Source organism: Atractosteus spatula, chromosome 14, assembly GCF_055471065.1.
Source record: "Atractosteus spatula isolate fAtrSpa1 chromosome 14, fAtrSpa1.hap1, whole genome shotgun sequence".
In the NCBI taxonomy this organism is placed as follows: domain Eukaryota; kingdom Metazoa; phylum Chordata; class Actinopteri; order Semionotiformes; family Lepisosteidae; genus Atractosteus; species Atractosteus spatula.
The window spans coordinates 2,601,777-2,625,497 of record NC_142719.1 but is presented as its reverse complement, the minus strand read 5'-3'; the positions used below and the strand labels follow the sequence as shown (position 1 = coordinate 2,625,497).

At 46.0% G+C, this 23,721-nt stretch overlaps 1 protein-coding gene across 1 annotated transcript in view; it reads right to left on the bottom strand.

Annotated features, from left to right (window-relative positions):
* dlgap3 (DLG associated protein 3) overlaps positions 1-23,721 on the bottom strand; it is a 54,669-nt gene that overhangs the window by 2,613 nt on the left and 28,335 nt on the right. The window contains exons 2-7 of the mRNA XM_088932710.1: positions 9,739-10,843; positions 4,709-4,935; positions 4,139-4,241; positions 2,977-3,190; positions 1,495-2,039; positions 568-662 (exon numbers count right to left, since the gene is read on the bottom strand). Of these exons, the coding sequence (XP_088788836.1) occupies positions 568-662; positions 1,495-2,039; positions 2,977-3,190; positions 4,139-4,241; positions 4,709-4,935; positions 9,739-10,776 (2,222 nt within the window). The 5' untranslated portion in view covers positions 10,777-10,843. The remainder of the gene's footprint in view (positions 1-567; positions 663-1,494; positions 2,040-2,976; positions 3,191-4,138; positions 4,242-4,708; positions 4,936-9,738; positions 10,844-23,721) is intronic.

The window sequence follows — 23,721 nt, the reverse complement described above, 5'->3', positions numbered from 1 at the left end:
AGCTGAATCATCCCTTCACACCATTATGTGCTGAAGAACAAGCGTGGTTGTGGCTCACTCACTCCTAACACAGTCATTCCTTTAGCCCAACTTCTGAGCCACATTTCCTTTTTGCTCATATTTGTTCTGGTGAAATGTTTGTTTTCACAAATCAAAGGGAAAATCAAGTCGAGAGCAATAAATTGAAGGAACTTTTATTTTTGTAGCAAAAGTTGCCAAGCTGCAAATATAGTAAAAGGAAGTATGGAAATGTCTATTCCTATATTACTCAGGACGGACTTGTGCGAGACTCCTACAGTAGTTACCAGGTAGACAGGCAACATCAGAATCTACAGTAATGAAATTCAAACCTCTATACACCATCCATTTCCATATCCCAGACACCCCTGTTTCCACAGTGTCCTCAGATTTTTATGACATCAAGAGCTGCATTTAAATAACTGTTTAGTCACCTTGGGCTTTTTGGAGTTGGGCGCAAGTGTTCGTCTTAGTTGCAAAATCTGTAGGAATCCAACGAGGAGACGGAAGCGAGCAAATCTGCAGAGAACGGATTCTTCCAGGACTTACCGCTTATCCTCTTCCACCTGGACTCCGATGGAATGCACCTCCCGAAGTGCCTTGCTTTCCGTGTCCGAGTCCGAGAGTGTCTCTGAGCTGTCGACCTGCAGGACAAAGAACAGCAGAGTCACAGAAATACCCTCTCACACCCTGTCCACCATGCTTCTGGTCACTGCCATAACCCATTCACTCTGTCAGGTTGATTTCAGTTTAACGGAGGTAAGGTCATTCACAGAATGTGTTGGTGTTTATTATTTAAAAGACCCATCAGACAAGTTTAATCTTTACTTTTTCTTTTGTAACAAGCTCGTGAGCATGAATTAGAACTGGGGTCTCCAACCCTGGTCAGGGAAAGCTCCAATCCAGAAAATCCTATAGGTCAGCCTAAACTACTTTTTTTTGAAAGGATGGGAATGCCTGTACATTGTTGATTAACAGGTGTTGTGCTCAAATAAGGAATTAATGACATAATGATCTCTTATAAAACCGGCTAGATTGTGGCTCCCTAGGACCAGAGATGGAGACGCATGCATGAGAGCATATCAATTTTCTATCTGTTTTCAAAACTTTCTGAAAGATATAGTGATATTACATGAAATGAAACTTGGGAATTAACAAATGCTCTCAGTGGAAACTCTGTTTCAGCAAGTATTTAGAAAGGGGGTTTAGGTGACAGACTGGCTCCAGGATTAGGCCGACTGAAGCGTCAGCTGTCAAAGCCCAGCGTGCTCCTGCTGTTACCTTGAGATTGTTGGGTGTGCACAGATAATTCTGAGCCGTAGGATCTGAAAGCTTTTTCTCACTATCTACAGATCCTGCTCCAACACCGCTCTTTTAAGACAGCAAGTGATAGGGCAGCATGGTCTCTGGGTGTGCTGCAATGATCAGCTGTACCAGAGGCCCAAGATCGGGATGCTCTGTCAGAGGTGAACTGACCTGCACTGCGATGGAGGGCCTCCACTTCCTCCCCCGGCTGTCCTGCTTGTGTTCCTCTGACCCAGCGCTGCTGCTTGGCCTGCCCACGGAGAAGCTGTTCTGGGGGAGAGACGCGGACTTCCCCAGGCTGCCCCCGGGCCGGTCCCTCTCCCGCGAGCTTCTCCCCCCTTCCAGCAGGTTATCGGCGGAGTTACTGTGTTGCTTGGCTCTCGCAGGCCCCTGGCCGCTGTGGTAATAGGCATCCCGGGACCCTCTGCTCCCATCCAGGCTCTCTGCAGAATTGCTGTGCTGCTTGCCACGCCCAGTGCCTGTGCCAGAGCCGGAGCCGGAGCCACCCTGGTAGTAGCCGCTACGGGATGAGCGCCCCCCTCCATCTAGACTGTCGGCTGAGTTGCTGTGCTGTTTTCCACGTCCTGCTTTGGGCTGCCCTGTGTTCTGGAAGTAGGCGTCCTGCGTGGATTCAGTGCTGCTCTGCGCGGTCACTGAAATGAGTGGCTTGGACATGCGGGGCGGGAGAGGAGGGGGTGCCTTCCGGTGTGGGAACACTGCGAGAGGGAGAGGGACACGTGGGGCAAGGGGGGAGTGTTTGGTCAGGGAAAGAGAGAGAGGAGGAAAACGAGAGTGAAGAATTAGGGGAGATAGAGAAAATGAAGGTGAAAGAAGAGGGAAAGGGAAGGGGGAAGATGGGAGAAATATAGGATTTGGAAATGAATATGAAAGAAGGGATGAGACGACACAGTGAATGAGAAATAGGGCAGACAGAATTTGTATAAGAAAAAGGACTGCAAGGACAAAGCGCTCCCTTTCAGAAAATTGAATGCACATCATTTTCTTTGAAGAGACAGAACGTTATTTCAAACTGCGCATCACAGCCACAGCACAAAGCCTGCGCTGTGCTTTACGATTGTGCTACTGTACATCTGTATGTCTTGGACAGCTGTGCTGGACAGGGGGAAAAAACATCACACAAATCTCTGTATTATAACAACCTGGCCTCTCCAGCTCATTTCTGCCATTCTGAGAGAGAAGCCTGTCAGGGCTGTCAGAACTGAAGGCAACCAGATTGGAGAACATGGAATTTATCTCCTGAAATTGAGAAGATACCCTCTTATACCCTCTTTTATATATATCCTTTTTCTTTTTTCTCTTCTTAAAGCTTCCATCCTTACTACAGTGTTCGCAGCTCCCAGCATGACTACATTCTGTGCAGAGATGTACTGCAAAATGTGACACCTCCGCAGTTTTGAACAGATTTGCTAAACTTGCAGAAAGGAAGCCAGGCAGGGAGCTGAAGACTTAAAGTACTGAAGGAAAAAATCCCAACAACAAAAAAAATCATTTTACTCCCTGGAGGGTTTTGAAGAATTCCTGAGTGATAAAAGACGAGATGGAGACAGACAGAAACTGAATGAAAGGGAGAGAAGAAAAGAGGTGACAGTGCAGAGAAAGGCGAGGGAGAGAGAGAGAGCTGTGTCTCACTACCTGCCGACTTGCCCCCTCCCTGGGACGCAGCCAGAGAGAAGACAGGCAGACAGTCATCGTCCTGCGAACAGCCGGCCTGGATGGCTCGTATGTAGCTGTGGCTGCGCATCCGAAAACATCCCGGCAGGTCCAGGGCGTCCACGGCCTGAGACTCCACCTCGCCGAACACCGACTCGCACACTGCTTCGAACTGCCGATTCAGCGTCTCGCCCAGCTGCGACACAGGGCGCAGGGTTATTACAGAAGCCTTATTTCACTTCCTGGCCCAGGGAGGAGCAACAGTTATACAGGACTGAAAGGGCTGCTGTGAGCGGTCGTTGAGGAAGACACAGTGGTGTGTGCTCATTGAAGAAGCAAAAATGCCTCAGTAATGTAATATAGAAGATCAGAGATAAGATCACTTTGTTGGCCAGATACAATTTCTTGCATTAGGAATTAGTCTTTTCACATACCCCAACTCGCTCTCTATGAGACATACAGACAGGGAGAGAAGCTTGGGGTCAGAGCGCAGGGTCAGCCATTTATACGGCACCCCTGGAGCAGTTGGGGTTAAGGGTCTTGCTCAGGGGCCCAACGGAGTAGGATTCTTCTGCCGGCCGGAGTAGGATTTGAACCGGCAAACCTTCCAGCCACAGGGGCAGAGAACTCATCAGCAGTAGACACAGTGATTCACACCAAACATATCACCCTCAAGGTCCCTCAGGGACCAGAAACAATACCACTATCTTCAAAGATATGCTCTCTGCGTATCACATGGGATGGACACATGAATAGCGTTTAATAAAGACACTGACTGCAAATTCTTTGCCAGGAGATGTTCCCCTTTAGCACAAGTGTAACGAGTCTGCGTTTGGTATAGGGGACCACTGGCTTGGGAGAGGAAATAATGAGGCTCAAATAATGTGTTGCAGTTGGTGTGCAGTTTGGCCCATCTGCTGAGTACTGATGCATGCCCAGTTTCCAGTGTTCTAGCTGAGCTTTGTCTGAAACAAATGACCCCTGGTGGCTAGCTAGGCACATTACAAGAAATTGCTTTGAAGATTTTACTCAGTAAGCTGCTGGCACTCTTTGGTTGCACAGCATCTCCACATACCACACACACACATCCCTCGATTGAACGCATGCTTTGCACATGGAGAGTTACAGACAGTGGCAGGCTTACCTGTGAGCTGGTCAGCGAGCGGGTATAGCTGTGGGACCTGGAGCTGTTTTTTGGTGTGGTGCGGCTGGTAGGGTACACGTCGGTGCACTGCTTACAGGGGTGCCTGCAGGGTGGCAGACATGGAGCACATGAGATCAACAAGCAACCAGCCTGCACAGCCACCTCCTTTCGTAATGCCCTCCCTGCTTATTCCTGATTTCAGTGGCTGGTGGTTCTGTGCATGAAGGAAACACTGTCCTACCTATAAAAGGCTACTGTGTGAACATAATATAATATTTATATCAAAGCATGTGATTTAAAAGGAATTTGGAAAAACATATAAGAAAACAAAATTACAGGGTTTACTTATAATAAATTTAGTATTTTTAGTGCGATCAACTGCATGGGGAGTATAGGCTGTGCAATGGTCTATTATAGTGGTCCTCGTCACCGTACAAGCTATACAACGTTGAACGTTTAAAGGAGGTAATGAGCGTCTTAGGTGAACCCCAGAAAGAAAAGCACATGGCGGAGGGTACTTGATCGGATAGGCCGGAAAGAAAATGGCGGGCGGGGTGGGGGGGGTCTCACTTGGAGCTGCTGCAACGCTGATCCATGCTGACGGACCTCCGGAGGGCGTCCCTCTGGGCAATCAGTGCCGACTTAGGGGAGGCCTTGGGGCTGGCGTCTGAGTCCCCGCTGTCGTCGTCGCCCATGGCCTTGATGTAGCTGCCGCTGCGCATGCGCCGACAGGGGATCTCCCCGCCCGAGTCCGGGCCGCCGCCCGGGCAGCCCCCTGCCCAGTCGTCCGACGGGACCTGCGCCACATGGACAGCGTGATTGACGCAGACACGGGCATGTCTTCTCACAGGCATTGCGACTGAATGAGACGATGGCTTATTGGGACTTTGAATGAGCGGAGAAGATTTTTGCACCGGAACAGAATATTGTTGGCACTCAACCTAGTGATGCAGAAATGGAATGTACAGCCCTTCAGCATGACTCTCCTTGGACTGGACTGGATTTTGAACTTCTGAAGCATGCAGTCTCATTAAAACCTGTGTTGTTGCTATTCACTTCACTATTACAAACTAATATACTAATCACTGTCCCACATTTACTTGCAAAGCTACGAAGATGACGGAAGTATTGTCACTGAGGGCTGTCCTTAGCGGTAAATGTACAAAAAAAACATACACTAACAAAGAAAGTTTTCTAACTGGACAAACACACTGTAATACAGAAAATCTGCAGATAACAAATGTCAAACACTCAGAAATTAGAAACTTGGCCGCAAAACAATTTTTTTTGTTAAAAAAAGCATCTGAGCTGCTTCATTCAGATCCCACCAGGCAGACGGAGTAATGGGACTGCAGCCGCCTTATTGGCTAAGAAATAGATTTGCTTGATTTTTCAGTGTCACCGTGACTCAGAGGTAGCAGTTGAGTACAGAGTTGCTCTGTGAGTGACAATCTGTCTGCCTGTTTGCATTCTGCTGCAATTTTTCTGGAGTCCCGAAGGGCCCTGAGATGGGTCCCCCAGAGAGAGAATCTGTCTTAAAGTGACATGTTTAATAAAGCTTTTAATCCTAATTTCAGCGAGGCTCTGCCTGAGTGCCAGTATGATTCACCATCAGCAGGAATGGACATGAAAAACCAGACTGGATGAGCACACACCAGGACACAAATCTTATAAAGGGTCACACACATGTCTACAAGCTATCAGAGGTTAGGAGACGCACAAGCTCTCACCCAGTTATGGATCTTGTCACATAGTGGGATTTATAAATAAGAAGCTGCAAGTTGCGAGTGAACAACAAGATGTTTCAGCAGAGCTGGCCAAGGAGAGGGAGGGAGAAACTCTGGTGAAGAATGATCATGACAATGGTAGATATGATCAGTTCTTCCGCTAAGTCAAAGAGCAAGTGCAGAACGTCATGACACCTTCGGTTTCAAGAGGCAAAGGAGAAAAACAGGCTTCGCCCTAGCAGGCCAGCCCTTCTCAAGTACATGTAAAACTCAAATCAAATGTTAAATGACAGCAAGGACGGCATCTGCAGATATGAGTGAGGGTTAGACTGCTCACTTCCAGTCCGCCATTAAGGTTCTGTGTCTACAGGATGTGCTGAACTTACCACTTATGACTTAGGAACAGGGGCTTGTTTGCTGTTAGAGCTCATTTCATCCAGTCACTAGACGGTGAAAAGGGTTACAGCACAGAGTGCCGCTCTAGGACTGTCCTAGCTGAGTGGGGGCACTGCAGAGACGTGCCACAGAGACACGGCAGAGTCTGCAGGCTGGCACGCGCGGCTGCTCCATGGCGAAGGCATGCTGCTTGACACTTAATTAAACTGCTAATAAATTGTCCACCTGCAGTAGCTGGCAGAGGAGCTTGGCTGTAGTGCTGCTAGACTGTCACAGTGCCTATAATTACCTGCCTGGTGACAGGGCACCAGGTTAACCTGCTAAGTCTTAGCCCTATTTTAGGCTCCTCGGCTATTTTGGAAAACTGTATTTCCATACAGACATGCAGTAAAACGGTTATTTTCCCACCGGTATCACAGTGTCATAGCAGATGGTTCAGCTGCCTTACAGCTGTTCTTGGTCTGATTCTGGGGTGGGATTCCGCCTTTCCTGTGGAGTTCACACATGGGCTTCCTCCAGGTGCTCCCCTCTCATCCTGCCTCCCGCAGGCATGCAGGTCAGTGCTAAACTGCCCTTTTCCACAAAGAACAGGCACAGGGGCCTCACTTTATTAACTGGCTCCCTCTGGAGAAGCTCTACTGTCTCCAGGTGACCCCAGCTTAATTAGAATGAATGGAAATAAGGGTCAGATGCAGAAGGTAATGGTTATTTCCCCCTGCTCACAAGGAACTGTGTAAGAGCAACCAAACATCTATTCCTTTTATACTCTCAACCTTTTTTGCTGTTGATGTTTTCTAGCCAAAAACCTAGAAAATGTGTGTAGCTGACTTACAGCTGCAGGGTCTGTAGGGTCAGAAGTGAGAGTGTGTGCCTTGCTGTCGTTCCACAGAAGTGCTTCATTTTCTCACTCTTAATTCATTTCTTGGCCATCATGGGGCACCAGAGCCTGGGTGGTGCAATTTATTTGGAGGTGTCAGCTGCTCTGCGCAGCTTGCAAGTTTAGGTACGAGACCAACTCTGCATCTGACGCGCCGAACAGTAGAAGCATTGTCCTGGAGTGTGGGACACAGGAAAGGTCCTAAAGATGGCTATCATCAACCTGTAATAAGACTGGGATTGGTTATTTGATCAGTGGAGTGTACTTTTAAAGGTCAAGCCTTCACAAACAGAAAGCAGCGGACTAGAAAGAAGGCATTTTTTCTAGCTCTGCGGAGGCAATTTACAGAAAGGAGAGGGCGAGGGGCAGGTAGGGGCAGTGTGCTGAATGCATTATTTGGTGCAAATGTTTAGCCATTCAGTGTGTCACCACCCTGGGTTATCAGAGCAACCTTTGCAAGCACACAGGGCTCAGAGGGAAGGACAATGCACTGATGGCTAGGAGTTTGGTTTGGAGAAATGTGCTTGCTTCTAATGTGTTCCCTAACCCCTGCCCCTCCCTGCGCCACACTCGTCCTCATGCTCGCAGAACGAGAGACGCGCTCATTAACACCCCCACGGGCAGCCCAAGCGAACAATGACACTGCCATTGCATTTAGTAGCCAGTTAACGTCTCTCTCCTGGCAGCCGAGACAGTGACAAATTGGCTCCTGCTCCCTCACCAGCGCTACAGTCACAGGCTCTGCTGAGAGCAGTCGGCGTCTCTTCTGATCAGGCCCGCCGAGCTGCGCTGCCCATTAGCACTCACCGCAATGCCTTAACTACAGCTGGGCACCAGGTTAGGAGTGGAGCGGTGGTAAGGGAGGGGTGGAAATGGCATCGGGGGGCTGGTAATTCATCTTCTGATTGATGCTGACCTAATGAGGACGGCTGGAAGACTGTATGCTGGCTCTGAAGCCCTTTGAATTTTTTTCTTTTGTTTTTCCCAAAGGGCACCCAGAGCACTTATTACTGTCGTCGCACAGGCAACGCTGTTGCATTTCCCGTGTTCGGCGGTGATTCCCTTTTCTGCCTCATGGGGTTTATTAAAATATCGATCGTATGTTACTGGTCAAAGGCAGACATGTCAAGCCGGTGGTGTTAGACTTATTAGGGGCCTGGTATATCAGGTGGGGAGCTGCGTCAGCATGCGCAGGCTGCAAAGGAACAAGTGAAAGGTTTATTCCTGCTGAAGAGAGAAGAAAGAAACACAGCGTTTCGGCCGTGGAGCCTTCTTCAGGTGTGTGAGCCTTCTTGTGTTTCCTTTCGTCTCTTTTCAGCCTGGTATAACTCTAACTTGACAACTAAAATGAGCGGAAATGAACTTAATATTTTGGCTTTAAGAAACATTGTTCGGAGTTGAGACAGTTTAAGGGGAAGTGGAAGCTGCTGTCAATTATTTGATGTAAGAATGTAAAGGAGCCATTAATAATAATTTTACAATAGCCAATAATAAATCAGGCCATTTCTGCTTGCACTTAAAATGTTGAACAGTATATCTTATTCCCAACATGTACTGAAAGGCATTAAAATGCAACAAATACTGCTGATGCTAATACTCATGTGTTATATTTTTAATGCCTCTTAGTATATTAAGGTGTGGTATGTAAGTTAAGGTACAGCTATACCATACCAATGAATAAGGATAAGGGCAAAATCAATATTGTGGTTCCTTACCCTCACTCTCTTAAGAGAGTTCTACTTTTTAATTTTGTGAAGTGGCTAAAACCAATTATAATTCGAACGTACCTGTTATGAGTGTGTCTAACAGCTCTGAAACAGCTTTTGTATCTTTAATGCATCTTTAAGGGCATGGGGAAAACTTATAAAACAAAAGACTACAAAACAGGCACACATTCAAAGGTAAAGAAAAATCGTGGAGGTACAAAAGACTGTGCTCTTTCCTGTCAAGATAAGCTTTTTCACACAGTCTAGTGTACCTGCATGTGACAGTTCTGTTACTGTGAGAAAGCCTGGGGACATACGGTTGTATGTTAATGGTAACTTCAATAAAACTACAATTACCTAGACATTGTATTGAAATATCACTATTACAACAGTGTACTGAAGTTGCAGGAGCCTGCAGTAATAGTGCAGACGTATCTGGGATTAAATTGCAAGCTCTCAGAGTTCCTCTGGGTATATGGTCTTGAGTTATCAGCCTCATTGCAGATATAGTCCCCATGTTTTCTGTGGAAAAAGTGGCACGCATCAAAAAGGGAAGCAATAGGTCTGGTCCTGTCTGTACTAAGGATATCAAGGATACTGACTTTCCCCGCGCTCGCAGTTTAACATTCTGTTCATTCTTCAGTGAAACATCTGTCTAAAGGGAAATCAAACCAAACTGTTTCATGTCCGCCTTTACTTGTAGGTCAACATCAGCAGTACCACCAAAAAGGAACCCAAACAAAAAAATCTAAAACTCATCTAGGACAGTTAAACATGTCCTCTGTGTTCTGAAACAAGGTGTGCTCTGTCAGCACTTCTGCTTGTAGAAGGTGTGTGAGCGTGTGTCGCTGGAGGTGAAGGCAGGTGGCTTCCTCGCCTTGGATGGCCTCTTACCTGTAAGTAATGATAGCTGCGATCCTTGGCCTTGCCGGGGTCCAGAGGCACCAGCGCCTTGTCGTAGCCTGCTTTGGAGGAGGGGTAGACCTCCCTGGCCTGGCTCACTGTCATGGAGGACCAGGTGCTCCTCTTCAGGGAGTGGCCGCTTTCCCCAGCCAGAGCCATGCTGGTGCAGGCCAGGCACTCCCCAGGTGGCCCTTTGCCTTTGAGGGCCTTGAGCGTCAGGTCTTGCAGCGCCCCATCCAGACCCTCGGGGCCGGGGGGCACCCCTCCCCTCCCGGCCGCCCCGCCCCCCGGCACCAGGAAGCTGCTGTCGCTGTCGAGGTTGTCGTCGGAGCTCCACCAGCCGGCCGTCTTGCTGCGGTGACGCGACTCCCCGCTCTTGCTCCGCTCCCGGCTCTTGCTGCGGCGCGGCTGGCGGGAGACGTGGTGCTGCTGGGGAGGGTAGTGCGGGTAGGCACCTTCCTCGGGCCCCTGTCCGCTCCCCCCGCCCCCCCTCCGGGGGTCCGCCCGCGTCCCGTTGTACTCACGCTTGGAGGGCGCCTCCAGGGAGTGAGACTTGGCGAAGAGCCGCTGGACGGAGTGTACCAGGTGCCGGATGCGGCTGGGGCTCTCGCTGCGCTGCTCCCCGCTGGCTGCCCGCTGGTACTGCAGCGTGTGGAAGCCGTCCGGGTGGAAGGGCAGCTGCTTCTCGAACTGGTCCAGCAGGTTAGGGGGCAGCCGCTGCATCTTGCTCGAGGAAGAGGAGGGAGGGTGGTGCTGCGCCGCCGAGGAAGAGGCCAGGCATTCCTCGCAGGAGTCGTAGGTCTGGCTGGGGTGCGACCGGGGAAAAGTGCCTCCGCCGGACAGAGGCAGGGACTCGGGCGGACCCCCGGGGGGATAGTAGGAGGGGTGGTCACCCTGGTAATGGTCAAAGGAGGGGCGGGGGTCGTGGTAGAGAGGCATGTAGTCGCGGGGCACGTCCTCAGGGATACAGTGGCAGGGCCCCGAGGATGAGTGCTGGGACAGGCTGCGGCTCACATGGTAGCCCTTCATGACCGGGTCATGGTGGGTCACGCAGAGGGAAGGCACTGCGGGAGGGAAAAGACTGGCCTGGGATCACCTGAAAGAGAAGAGCCAGACAGGGAGAGGAATCGGAGAGTCAGGGGGGGCAGCCACGTGTGCTCTCTGCTTTCTCTGCGCGCCGAAAACGATTGAGCAGAATTGCATGTGCTGGTCGATGTCAACGACTCAACTCTGAGAACCGAGTGGAAAGTGTTGGTTTTGCCAGCAGTCTCGTGATCAATCTGTTTCTGCCATCAAAAGATTGTGGGTGAGTTGGTTACAGTTGAACTAAAGGTCTAGTGTGCTGATGCGTCTACTAGAAGGTCACACAATTTATTACATCTCACAGAACTATCTATAGATGGCTTTCCTTAATATTACTACTGTTTGAAGTCTAAGAGCCGTTAGAGTATTTTCAAAAACAAGGGTGCATTGTGTCTGACTCATAGCAGTGTTGAATGAGTCCTTGGACAAACTGTGTGAGGGTGGCAGTCACACACAGGAAATCACATCATTGTATTAATGGCATGGTCGACATCCCCTCCTCCAGAGGGCGCTCTAATCCTCTCTAGATAGTCCTTTTAATAATTACTTCCTGGTGTGTCTAGTTAAGTCTCTTATTTAAGTTTTCTTCCCCCAGCCTTTGGGCCTCAGCTTTGGAAAATGGTTGTCTCATGGCCCGCCTACCACCAGGGTTCACTTGGAAGTCTGAGGGCATAGGCCAGTCGTAGTCACCCTGACCTTCTGAGCCCGGAGCCTGGGACGAAGTCCCGTATTCCCTGTTCTTGTTTTTCGTGTGTCTGTTCCTGTTTTGTCTCCGGATGGATTTCCCGACAATGGATATGGACTGTTTCCTGACTCTCCTGTGGACCTCCCTGGATTTGTTGCAATGGATACCCACCCTTCACTTCTGCACGGAAGTCACTGTCATCACTGTTAGCACCAATAGACCTCGTGTGTCTTCCCTCAACTCCGTTCCCTATTCCTTTCTGGATTTGCTGCCTCGTATAGGGTCTTAAAATACTCTTTTCACGGGAGCCTCACCCGGCAACTGTTACAATTAAGGATTGCTTCTGTGGAGTAGCAGACTGTCTCTCCCCAGGTCTGTGGAAAACCAGGTAGAGACTCCCCTACCTCTAACAACAGTGCGTTCTTTGTGAATGTTTTAAGAATGTCCAAATTTGTAATGGCCAACATGGTTAGATTGGGTACGTTTGCTATAATCAGGCCATATAGTCAAATAAACAGAAGGGAAAAAAAACATTAAAATACCTCTTCAAAACTCATTAGCTCAGCTCTCTCCCTCCACTCACCCACTCTTCCATTTTGTCTCTCTCAGCCCTGGCTGGCTCTGAGCTGGCACAAACACTCTCAGCACCTGACCTTCGCTTGCCTGTTGAAATCCATGGATCACTGCAGACACACTACACTACGTACTGTATATTGACTGAGGTCTGGCATCTGTTAATGTGCTGGATCCATAGAATTACATGGAGTGGTGCAGCATGCTGTAGAAAGCATGGCATCAAATTAATAAAATAATCTGTCTATCCATCTTCACAAATCCGCTTATTTCTGGCTAGGGTCATAACACAAAAACTATTAATGATTATTATTTTTTATTAAGAGATTCAAGTTTTTAAATGCTACAGTCTTTAAAGCTAAAGCAATTAGATCTCTCTCAGGAAGCTTTTTTTGGATACTTTTTGTCTGCCAGCATTATTGCAATGTGAGTGTTTTCCCCATTCTGACACAAAGTGCGGTCTAGAGTCCTGACAGGACTGTGCCAAGGTAAATGCACATTGCTCATTCACAGTTTTCTCATGACTTTAGATCATTGATCTGGTAAAGTCAAGCTTTATCAGTACAATTAACATTTCATTGCATTAGCAAGTACTGCACTATGCACTGTTTTTACTATGGTGTGCCAAAATACACCTTTGTACAGGAAGTGCTTTGTGGAGACACTGTGACTTTAAGGCCACCTAGCTGCAGTGGTGCTGAGTGACAGATCTGATCAAATCCAACTCCCCCCTCCCCCCGAGGGATCCTCATTCGATTTTGCTTCTAATGAATTGATTTTTTTCATGTGTTAAAGCTGGGATGATACTTTTCCAGGCAACGGAAGCTCTTAATGCAATTCAAAGGGGGTTGAGTTGCACCTATCCAACAGCCGGAAAACTTAAAGGGCCGTGACTCCCTGTCCCAGCCGGGGAAGACTGACCCAAAATGATGGCTCCCATTGATAATGGCTGGGTGGGTCTGGCCACAAATGGCATCCAGCTGGTGGCCCAGCTCCCAAGAGTTAAAACAGCTAAAAATGAAATTTGAATGCAAACAAGCTGCCAGTGCTGAATATAGAGTAGTTTATATTCCTGAAATGATGCACACATTGCGTATTTAACGTTCTCAGAATAATTACCACAGGATATGCAATGGTTCAAGCAGTGGGGACATGCCTTGGAAACAAGTCAAGTCAATTAGACAATGTGGTAGGACAAAAACACATAAGAAAAGTTATCATCGAGGAGATGGCATTCGGCCTATCTAGACCTTTTGCTAGTTAACTGATCATAGTATTTCATCAAACAGCTTTCTATCAAGGAAAAAAAACACCCCAAAAGTAAATCCCCAGGGTAGAAAGGAGGAAGTGCTTCTTCAATCTACCCTTTTGTTTGTCTCAATTGTCCAATTGTCCGAACATCTCTGTGCATATACAGTACCTGCAGGTCCTGTGTATCTGTACATTGTGGCAGCAGAGTTGAATAGCAGTGTGAGCCTCTGGATTCCTAATGGGAAGGTTGAGGTTCAAATCCGACAGGTTTAATGTGGGAAGCAGCTGTAGTACCCTTGACCAAGTAGAAACCCCTGTTGTACAAACTCATCAACTAAGTTAAAGCACATTTGATTTGCTAATGTGTTAATTGCATTCGCTCGTTAAATGAAGGATAATAAAGTAAGGATAGGATCTAGGTCAGACAATCACAGGTGGCCTGGTTGAAGTGCAGCAATAAAGTTAGACCTGGCATCTTCTCCCCACACTTTTATCTTGCGCTGTGCATTTACTTGGTTTTTACCATGGTTTTACCATGATCTGATGGGAAGCAAAGGACAAGGGTGGTGATTTCTTAAAAGGCATTATGGCATGGCTGCCCACAGCACACAGCATACTGGTGGCAGCAAGAATCAAGCAGGGAAGGCTCCAGCTGGTGACAGCTGTGATGAGTTCAGCTAACAGGTGGATCTCATCAGGAAACAGATGTTCTGCCCTGACCCCACGGGCAGGGCTATCTCTCGCCAGCCCTTAGGAACTGTGAAGGCCAATGAGACTCTTCATCAGAAAGGGCGGTTGCTTGCCCAGGCTCACAAGGCTCCAAGAGGCAAAGTTTTCAAGGGAGTCAAATAGGAGGCATTTGGGGGATTTACTATGACATGCAAGAAAGGAGAAAGATTTTTAAAAATCTGCAGTCAAAATATATGGTACATGTAAATCAGAGAAGTTCTTACTATGTGGTTGCAGTGGTAAAAAAGGCTGATGAAAAGTGACCTTGCTCAAACATGGCTATTCGTGTAAGTGCCTCTGCTGAATTAGGAAAGGCAGCAGCAGACCTGGCTCATGGGTCAATTGTTGGCAGCCCAATCAGGAAGCAATCATCAGGACACAGGTACCCACATTTCACTGGTGTGGCAAGTGCTGCTGGCTGAGTGGTCAAACACGTGTACACCCTTCACGTAGAACTGTTGCAGCAACATTATGTAACTGCTATCACAGCCAGAGGAGAACTCTGTTTTAGGGACATTACCTTAATATTGTGGATTCTCCAGTTTCCACCCATAGTACAAAGAAATGCCGCCTAGGTTAATTGGTGTCTCTAAAGTGTCTGTTGTGTGAATGTGTATGCCCGTGATGTACTGACATCCTGGGTGAATCCAGCCTTACGCACATTTTCTATTTAGTTAGAATCCGGCTCAGTGTGACCCTATATTGGACTAAGCAGTTATTGAAAATGGATGGATGCACACATACAGTACAGATCCAGACAGAACGGATCATTGCCGATGTCAACAATGTCCTCTACACTCTATTTTTGCATAACTTTTCTCTGTGCAGACAAGGCTTGAAAGGTTTTGCAAAAGCTGAGAATGAACAGAGATAATGAAGAGCATCAGTTGGGAAAACTGAATGGTAAAGGGTTCAGGAGCCCTGCACCTGCTACTTGTATTTGTATAACAGTAACAATAGAAGAAGAGAATCACGAGCAAGCTGCAAGCCAGGAGATATTCTGTGCTCAAAAAGAATGTTATCACCATTTTACATATAACCCTGTGCATTCTCCTTAGAGTTAGAGTACTAGCCACAGCTAAAGAAAAAAAAGACAAAACAAGAAAAACATATACTTCTAAAAGTAAATGATAAGCACCCAAATATAATCCCACTATGAAGAAAATTGCAGTGGATTTTGGGACAACGTGGCTTTCAGAGCCTGTAAGAGCAGCACATTTTATCTCATTTTAAACGAGAGACCAGGGGAAATGAACACTCCACTGACTCTGACAGATACTGTTGGCTGTGCTCCCAGGTCCTTTCCTTGTAATAACATGCTCTTAGCTCCTAGTTTCTCTTGTGGTACAATATACTGAAGAGGAAGATGAAGAAGAAGTCAAAAAAGGGATGATAAGCACATCAAGTCTGGAAGGCAGACTGGCAAAACATCTTCCCTCTTCTTCTCTGGTAAAAGAAAGAAACAAGCTCGATGTGTTCACAGACATATTGTTACTCCTGAAAAGCTGGCCTGTGCTGTAATCTCAGCTAGACTGCAAACAGAGGTTTGGGTTTTTTAATTGGATGTCTTTTGCAGTTTGAGGCTGAACTATCTGTCCACACTATCTTGAACATGACAGAAAGGCTTGACTAACTCTCTCTCACTACAATCCAGAGATTCAGGGGAGAGCTGACAGTCTGGAGAAAACAGTAGCACTACAGAAAGGCTTATTGCATTTTCACAAAGTAATCAGGAAAATATGTTTGTTAAACTTTTCCTGTTGACTGTTGAAATGCTCAGTATTCAACAGAATTTAATGCTAAACACAACTTAAGCAGTCATATCTGATGAGAAGTGAAGAAGAAATGAATTTCTTTAAAAGACAGCAGTGGCATAAAGATGTACAGAACATATAATCAGATCTATATTTCTTACACAGATGCTTTCGCATTCACATCTATAAGAAATGGTGGTGTTTCTAAAAGATGTCCTGTACTTTATGCCTTGAGTTGAGCCATTCATGCAGAGATCATCCACGAGAAATGCAGGATGTGGAAGAGCACAGAAAGCCTAGATACACAACCCTGTACAGTAAGGTGACCTTGTCATCAAAGTGAAAACCAGACAGTCGACACCTGCCATTGCAGAAGGCATGATGGAACGGGATACACACCTGAGAACATGAGTTGGGCGCAGCAGGCTGTTAGAAAATGGGAAACAAGCACGACTTTTTAGGGGTTGAGGGAGAGAACTGGCCCTGGCCAGGCACATGAATGACACGACCACCTGGATCTTTGCAGATCAAGCACTCTGGAGACTCCTTCCACAATGTGACATTGCTTCACTAAGCACTCTGTCATGTCAGTCCTCAGGGCTATGCCTGTAATTGATAGTGCACCACTTTGACAAAACCACATATAGTTGCAAAAAACAGCAGCCACAAAAAATAGAACTAAAAATCCCAGGCTGCTTCACTTTGGCCCCTTTATGTCATGTGCCAGTCATTCAGCGCTGTGGAAGAATGTGGAGTTAAGCAGCTCCAATTCCTTTAGACCTGAAGAGCTGAACAAGCTTTCCATTCACTTCTGCCCATTCAGTCTAGGAATTCTCCTCCTGTAAGAGTCAATTTTGTTTTCTAACCTTGTTATGAGGAAAAATAAGCATCTTTATATACAATTTCTTGCATAAGGAATTTGTCTTTTCACATACCCCAGCTTGCTCTCCCTGAGACACAGACAGGGAGAGAAGCTGGGGGTCAGAGCGCAGGGTCAGCCATTTATATGGCGCCCCTGGAGCATCTGGGGTTAAGGGCCTTGCTCAGGGGATCAACAGAGTAGGATTCCTCTGCCGGCCACAGGATTTGAAGCAGCAACCTTCCAGCCACTGGCGCAGACCCTTAGGCGCAGTGGCGCCGCTCCACCCCCAATCTCGTTTGGTTTTAACTAGTGTCGCTTCAGTTTCCCGCTTCACTGCAGAGTCTGGCCTGTTACGTTTGAAATGGTCTTAATTAAATAGGCATCACCTCAATGCCACATCCTCCTGAGCAATGGCTGCCCACACTTTCTCAGTATCCACTCCGATTCCCCTGTCCACCTTTTGTAGCTTTTGTGATCAACTTGGTGTTAGGGAATATTAATGAGGACCCTATGCACAAAAACCAGGACGAACTCCAGAGGCGTAGTTGATTAAACAGTCCGAGGTCCAAAAGCCGAAGGTAAACAAACTGGTGCAAAAGTACAAAACCAGAAGAGGAGCCGTAAGCCGTGAGGAAGCCGAGAGTCGAAACCAGAACGATAACCAAAGTACCAAAACCAAAAGCAGGAGATGTAGTCGGAGAACAAACCAGGGTCAGGAAGCCAAAAACCACGTAGTAATTAATTGCGAAAAGTCGAGGTTGCTCTAACCAGGAAAAACCTAATACTGAGCACAGGGGAGAGTGTGAAGCAGCATTAAATAGGCTGGGGTAAATGGGCTAATTGGGAACCGCGCTGGAATGCGAGGTGGAATGATGAGTCCTCCGGACTTGGAGAGCCAGCTACTTACAGTAAAATGGAAGAGCTGAGTCATTGTGGGATCAGGCCTGGGTCATGTTACAAGCTGACTGTGGCTGGGGTTCCCCAGGAAGCATGTAATGTCACTACTCCAATCTGCAATGAACCTTCTGTACTTAGCTACATAGCCTGTGATGGGTTAAAAGATGAATGGCTCAAAGGTGGGCAGGTCAGAGGAGTCTGCCTACACTATCTCATTCTCCCTCTGCTCTGTGGCAAAGTTTGTAGCTATATGCCTAGACACGAAAAAAAGCACCACAATCTTCAGTAGTGTTTGCAGGAAAAGTCTCCATGACACTCCAAAGCGATTTGAAGCCCAGTGCATTTACAGCACAGGCGCAATTCAAAAACTAGTAATTCCTCCTGTTAGATCAATGTAAATCTAAGCTGACCCAGAGCCCTCCCACGCTAAAATATGCTGTTTTATCCAGCTCCATTCCTGACAGCCATTAACAGAGAGCTTTTTAGATGGCAGTAATAGTATTAACAAATACATCTGTTTAGTGTAATACAGTATAAATGTAAGAAGTGCATTATGAATTAACATACTGAGCAAACTGTGTTTTTTACACGTTTTAGTTCTTACAGTATATATTAATTAAAAAGTCAGCTGTGCAATAATATGCAAAGGAACAAGTAATAGGTTTATTCCACGCTGAAAAAAAGAAGAAAGAGAGCACGTTTCGGCCATGGAGCCTTCTTCAGGTGTGAGGGAAGAACACCTGAAGAAGGCTCCACGGCCGAAACGTTGTGTTCTCTTTCTTCTTTTTTTCAGCATGGAATAAACCTATTACTTGTTCCTTTGCAGCCTACGCATGCTGACGCAGCTCCCCACCTGAACTACTACTGTCTGCAATAATATGTTGAGCTGTAAAGCAATATGAAACCATATAAAAATATAAAAGGCCTGCAGGCTCCTAGCCTGTGAGAAAACCAAGCACTGCAAGTATAACCACAGTTTAAGGCATCTCTCTTCAACAGCGGCTAGCAGCAGTCCGCAGAGCTGTGCCTAAGAACCAGCCGAGAAATTTATCATCCGCATCAGTGACAGCAAATCAAAGGGAGCCGGAGCCCGGCGCTCCATGGAAATCAGCACTCCAGTGTTTAAAACAGCTGAAACCTTAATCTGCTGTTTATTAAAATCTAGCGCTTCTGGAGCCTGCACTCTCCTTTAATAAAGCAAGTTCCCTCTTCTATTCTTACCATTTCTTATATCCCCATGAGAGAACAGCAGCATTCGTTGGAAGCGACAGGGAACCGATCAATACTTTATTACATTTAGTGTGCTGGTTGTTATTACTGTGTTCTCCATTTGCTTTGTATCTTTGTGTAAATTTGAAGAATGGATCTGGAACCACGTGGCTCGCTGTTGGGGAGAGGCGGAGTGGCTGCGGTCAGGCCGCGGTGGAGAGAGTGCGGCCGCAGTGGTCTCTGCTCAGAAAGACCGGGGCATCGCAGTGTGTTTGCTGAAACCCGGGCACCTTATTTCTCAGATCCACTTGGCAAGCCTGTATTTAAATAATTAGGAATACCTTAGCCGCTGCATCTGCATGCAAGCTGCTTTGCTTACGCTGTTGTCCCCAAACAGAACTAGCTTTGGTTTTCCAACTCTGTTGATTAAATTACAACTGTCTTCTCTAACAGGGAGAAATAATGGACAAAGCAAAGGTTCATGGCTCCAAACTTACTGACAGCATCCAAGCTTTGGCCTGGAAAGGAGGTTACAACTGCGCTCATGTTTAGTAAATGGATCCTCTGACATGACAAAGGCTTTATGTTCAGCATTGCGTTCAGCAACGTTAGTAAGGCTAGTGACAATTTTTTCATTGCTTTTTCCCAAGCAATGGAGGCAATCTTTTCCCTCCTCTGGCTTCAAGCTGTTTGCCTTGTTAGCAGTACTAGCTGCTTGGGCTCTCATCCACACTGCTGTTGCAAATGAGAAAATTACTGATTTTCCAGCTTGCCATATAATTAACATCCCTTTTGTCAGCGAGCTCATTAGGGGGCCTCCAGTCTTACTCGGCTGTTCTGTAGAAAGATAATTAGCACTTTAGACAAATGAATTACACGCGGGGCAGTTTTCATAAAGAGAAATAGTCAAAGTTTCCTTTTTAACACCCCTCACACTGTTTGGACTGATGGTGCCAATTTCCCCGTCGACTCTCTTTGCTCGGCGTCGTTTTGGTGACCCCTGAGACCATCCTAGGAGTCTCCGAGTGGGGGGAAACACATTTCTCCACTTATCTGATGGTGCAGCCTCCCCCCCCCCCCCCCCCTTTAATGAGCTGAAACAGTCCTCACCTCAGGACAGGGCCTCTGATGTGGTGTGGTGTAATTTTCGAAATGCAGGAAAAGCACAACAAAAAAGGAAACCAAAAACAGGAAGTAAACTGCGCGGTAAAACAACCTGCTATAGCTGTCTTTGCCTTGGCCACGAGTGAAACTTCTATTGTGCTTCATGCACCAGAAACTAACACCGCTTTAAAGAGCAAATTACAGAGCTTCCAAACAAATACACTGTCCAGTACACCCTTACATCTTTGCTTGGAGCAATAGCTGGTCACTCACATTCCTTAGTGCAATATATATTATTCTGGAAGCCTACAACTTTCCCTTTACGAATATTCTAACACCGCTTTAGTTTTTGAGAAATCCTTTGTCCACCCGTGTGGTTGGAGAAGGTTTAGTGCACAGAGAGTTACTGGTGTCAGTGTGTGTTTGAAGCCTGTATAAAATTTATTCAAGAGCTCAGTGAAATCATCCACTAGCTCTATGCATTCTCAGCTAAAACATTTCTTCCTCTGTTGGACTGTTGAAAGAAATCCCTTGCGCTCTTTGATTTAATCTACCTATATCTTCTCCCAAGCACCAAAAGGCTGGTCTTGCCATACAGTATACTAGCAAGCAGAACTGAATTCAGGTCTGTAGGAGGGGAACTAACTTTGACATTATGTGACTCAAGTTAGTATGTCACTTTATAACTAAGATTTTCCTTGGTCTCCTTGAAATTGTTTTACAACCGGAAGGATCAGAATTACCAAGTTTCTATTCTGGCTAAGAATGCACACAGCTGCGCGTAACCTCTGTTGGAAAACAGGATTAACTGTTCTCAGTGTGATAAGTGATGCTCAGTTTGGTCTTTTCTTGGATGCTCTGCCTGAGCAGGCTGGGATTGCTGAGGATTACGTGAAGGAGAGTTCTGGGAGTTGAGGGTCCTCAGCAAGGGTGTGTGCATGTGGGGGTACATCTTAAGACTGGGGGAGGTGAGCAGTTGAAAATGGTGACAGCACAGGCCTGAGCTCCAGCCACATACCATACTCATAATTTTGAACTCAATGGCTGCTGTCCTTGGGATCGCAGAGCTTACAAGTTATTTGAGCCATTGTGCTGGGAGCTAAATGTGGAGGTAAAGTTCATGGCATGGATTGGGTAACCTTGACAACAGCCAGTTGGTCTCACTAGTGAGAGGCTTGTAATTATCAGGTGGGGATAGTGGGGGATGGGTTACTGCAAGAGAGAGAACTCTGGTCTCCACTGAGACAACATCTATGCATAATGGAGCTTGCAAGGTTTCAGTGACAATAAAGGTGAAGGAAGGAAGAAAACTGTATTGTTAAGAGCATAAAACACTCTGCCAATAGCATGCAAAGTTATTCCGATTACAACCAGAACAGTAAAATCTTTGCCATTGTCCTAAAGAGCAAAGGTCCACAGACGTTAAAAATAGTCAGAATCTGCAATCACTCCAGTAAGAGAGTCATCTGGAAAACAAAGCCCTGTGTGGCTTTTTACCCTGCTCACATTCAGTGGTGCCTCGCACACACAAGCTTGACATTTTCTGAACCTGGGTGCAGAATCAGCGAGAGAGAGCGCGTTGATTCCATGACTGTTTCATCATATGCAAATCACAGGGGGAGAAGGCGAAGGAAATTTTGAGGTGTTGAAGGAAAGCGACAGCTGTAGCATCTGAATTAATTCTAGACCTGCCACATGCTCACTGTGGTGGATGCTAGGGAATAAAGCTCAGGAAGCAAGAGTAGGAGAATGTGAACTATCTAGTGTGCAGGAGAACATGAGACGTCAAGCACAGAACATGAGATATTTACTAAGTAGGAGAACATGAGATATCAAGCACAGAACATGAGATATTTACTAAGTAGGAGAACATGAGATATCAAGCACAGAACATGAGATATTTAGTTAGTAAGAGAACATGAGATATCAAGCACAGAACATGAGATATTTAGTTAGTAAGAGAACATGAGATATCAAGCACAGAACATGAGATATTTAGTTAGTAAGAGAACATGAGATATCAAGCGCAGAACATGATATATTTAGTTTGTAGTAAAACATGAGATATCAAGCACGGGGCCCATCATGACCAACAGGGTACCTCAGGAGGTTCAACCCAGAGCCCTGTTTCAGTGAGTGGCTAAGCAAATGAGTATCTCCAGTGGGGACTAGTGATTGAACAGCATTTTCCTGTATGGTGCTCAGGTGTCAGGATCTTTTCCTTTCTTGTGCTTGTTTAGTTTCTATAATCTCATTAGAATTTCTGAAAAAAGATACCAAACTAGAAAAAATCAAAAACCTACAGTAAACCTATAAACCTACAGTGTAGCCAAGGGCTTCTTGAAAACTCTATAAAATATTTAGCCCTCCAAGAATTTTGTCAAGCAGAAAATGTAGGCTTATGAAATTATTACTATTGTATTTAATTAATGGATAGATTTTATTTGCCCAACATTTTTATTGAAATGCACATCAGAAAAAATGCTCTCAATGCAAATTTTGCACCTACGGCTCTTTCTCTCCCATGCACAATGAATGAGGATGCATGCAATTAGCTTTCGATTTTCCCAGACCCCTCTTATGCTAATATGGTCTCCTTCTTCAGGCCTGTGATTGTAGAAGCCTGGCCACTTTGATTCTGGTGATGCTGCCTGATGTGCGGACTTGGCTTTTCACAAGAGGAATATATTAAGATCTCTGCAGCCATGCTGTCATCCATCCTGTTTGATGTTCCTTGCAGGTAGTTGGAGCAGAATAACATTGCATATTCATTGAGAAGTATTAGGCTTTTAACGAAAATAACTAGTGAATCACTGACAGCCTAAAACACACTGTAATCGACAGCACAGGTGTTCCACAGCTAATTATGTTTATAATAACTGTTGCCAACTTCTCAATACGCTTTTATGTGAGTACTAACGATTTAGTTGAGGTCATGCAGTTAGAGGATAGCTTTATGTACGTTTTTGAGCGATGAGTGAGTAACAGTGTCAGGATTTCTGTGTTTCAGCATAAGCCATTTGCTCAAGTGAAAGAAGCACATTAAGTGAACGTCCTGCCCAGCTGTGGTACAATCACATGTAGAGCACAAATTAATACTAATCCATCACCACCAAACAAGCGTGATCCGAGGAGAACACTGGAGGTTAGGGTTTGCACATGCTGTTTCTCAATATTTGTAAACAGAATATATTAACAAAGTATTACGTCTGCTGCAGAGCAACAGACCCCTAACTCTGACATTGGGGTCTAACTACAACCTGAGCCACATACTTAATCCTGACATTGGGGGTATTTGCAAAATAAATCTTGTTCCTTGTGTGGAATGTTATTTTTGCAAGCATAAGCTAAAGTGTGACCATTTGTCATGATCATCTTGCACAAGCACTGCTAAAGGAGACCATGTCAACACTGCTAGGTGATGCTGCATTATACCTTTAAAAACAGCCATACTTAGCTTCTGGTGAGGAAGAATTTTAGCTTTTACCTTTTTCAAGTGTATAAGATAGTGACTATTTGGCTTTGCTAACATGTCTTTTACCTAGCAACAGTATGAAAGGACGATTGCAAGCATATTATTTGGCTTTTTGATGCTAATGCTATAAACCACAGAATATCCAGCTCAATTTCACACCTTTTATTTACACACTTCCTTTTGTCTATATACAAGGTAAAACTGCTTCTTAAGAATATAGTGGTCAATTACAAAGAAGTGTTTGTAGAGAGAAAACAACTCCTAATATGGAAATTTAGAATGAGCTAGCCTGAGTGAATTTGCTGTATAAATACAGATTTACCATCTCGATTGAGAGGCTGCTCTCAGATCT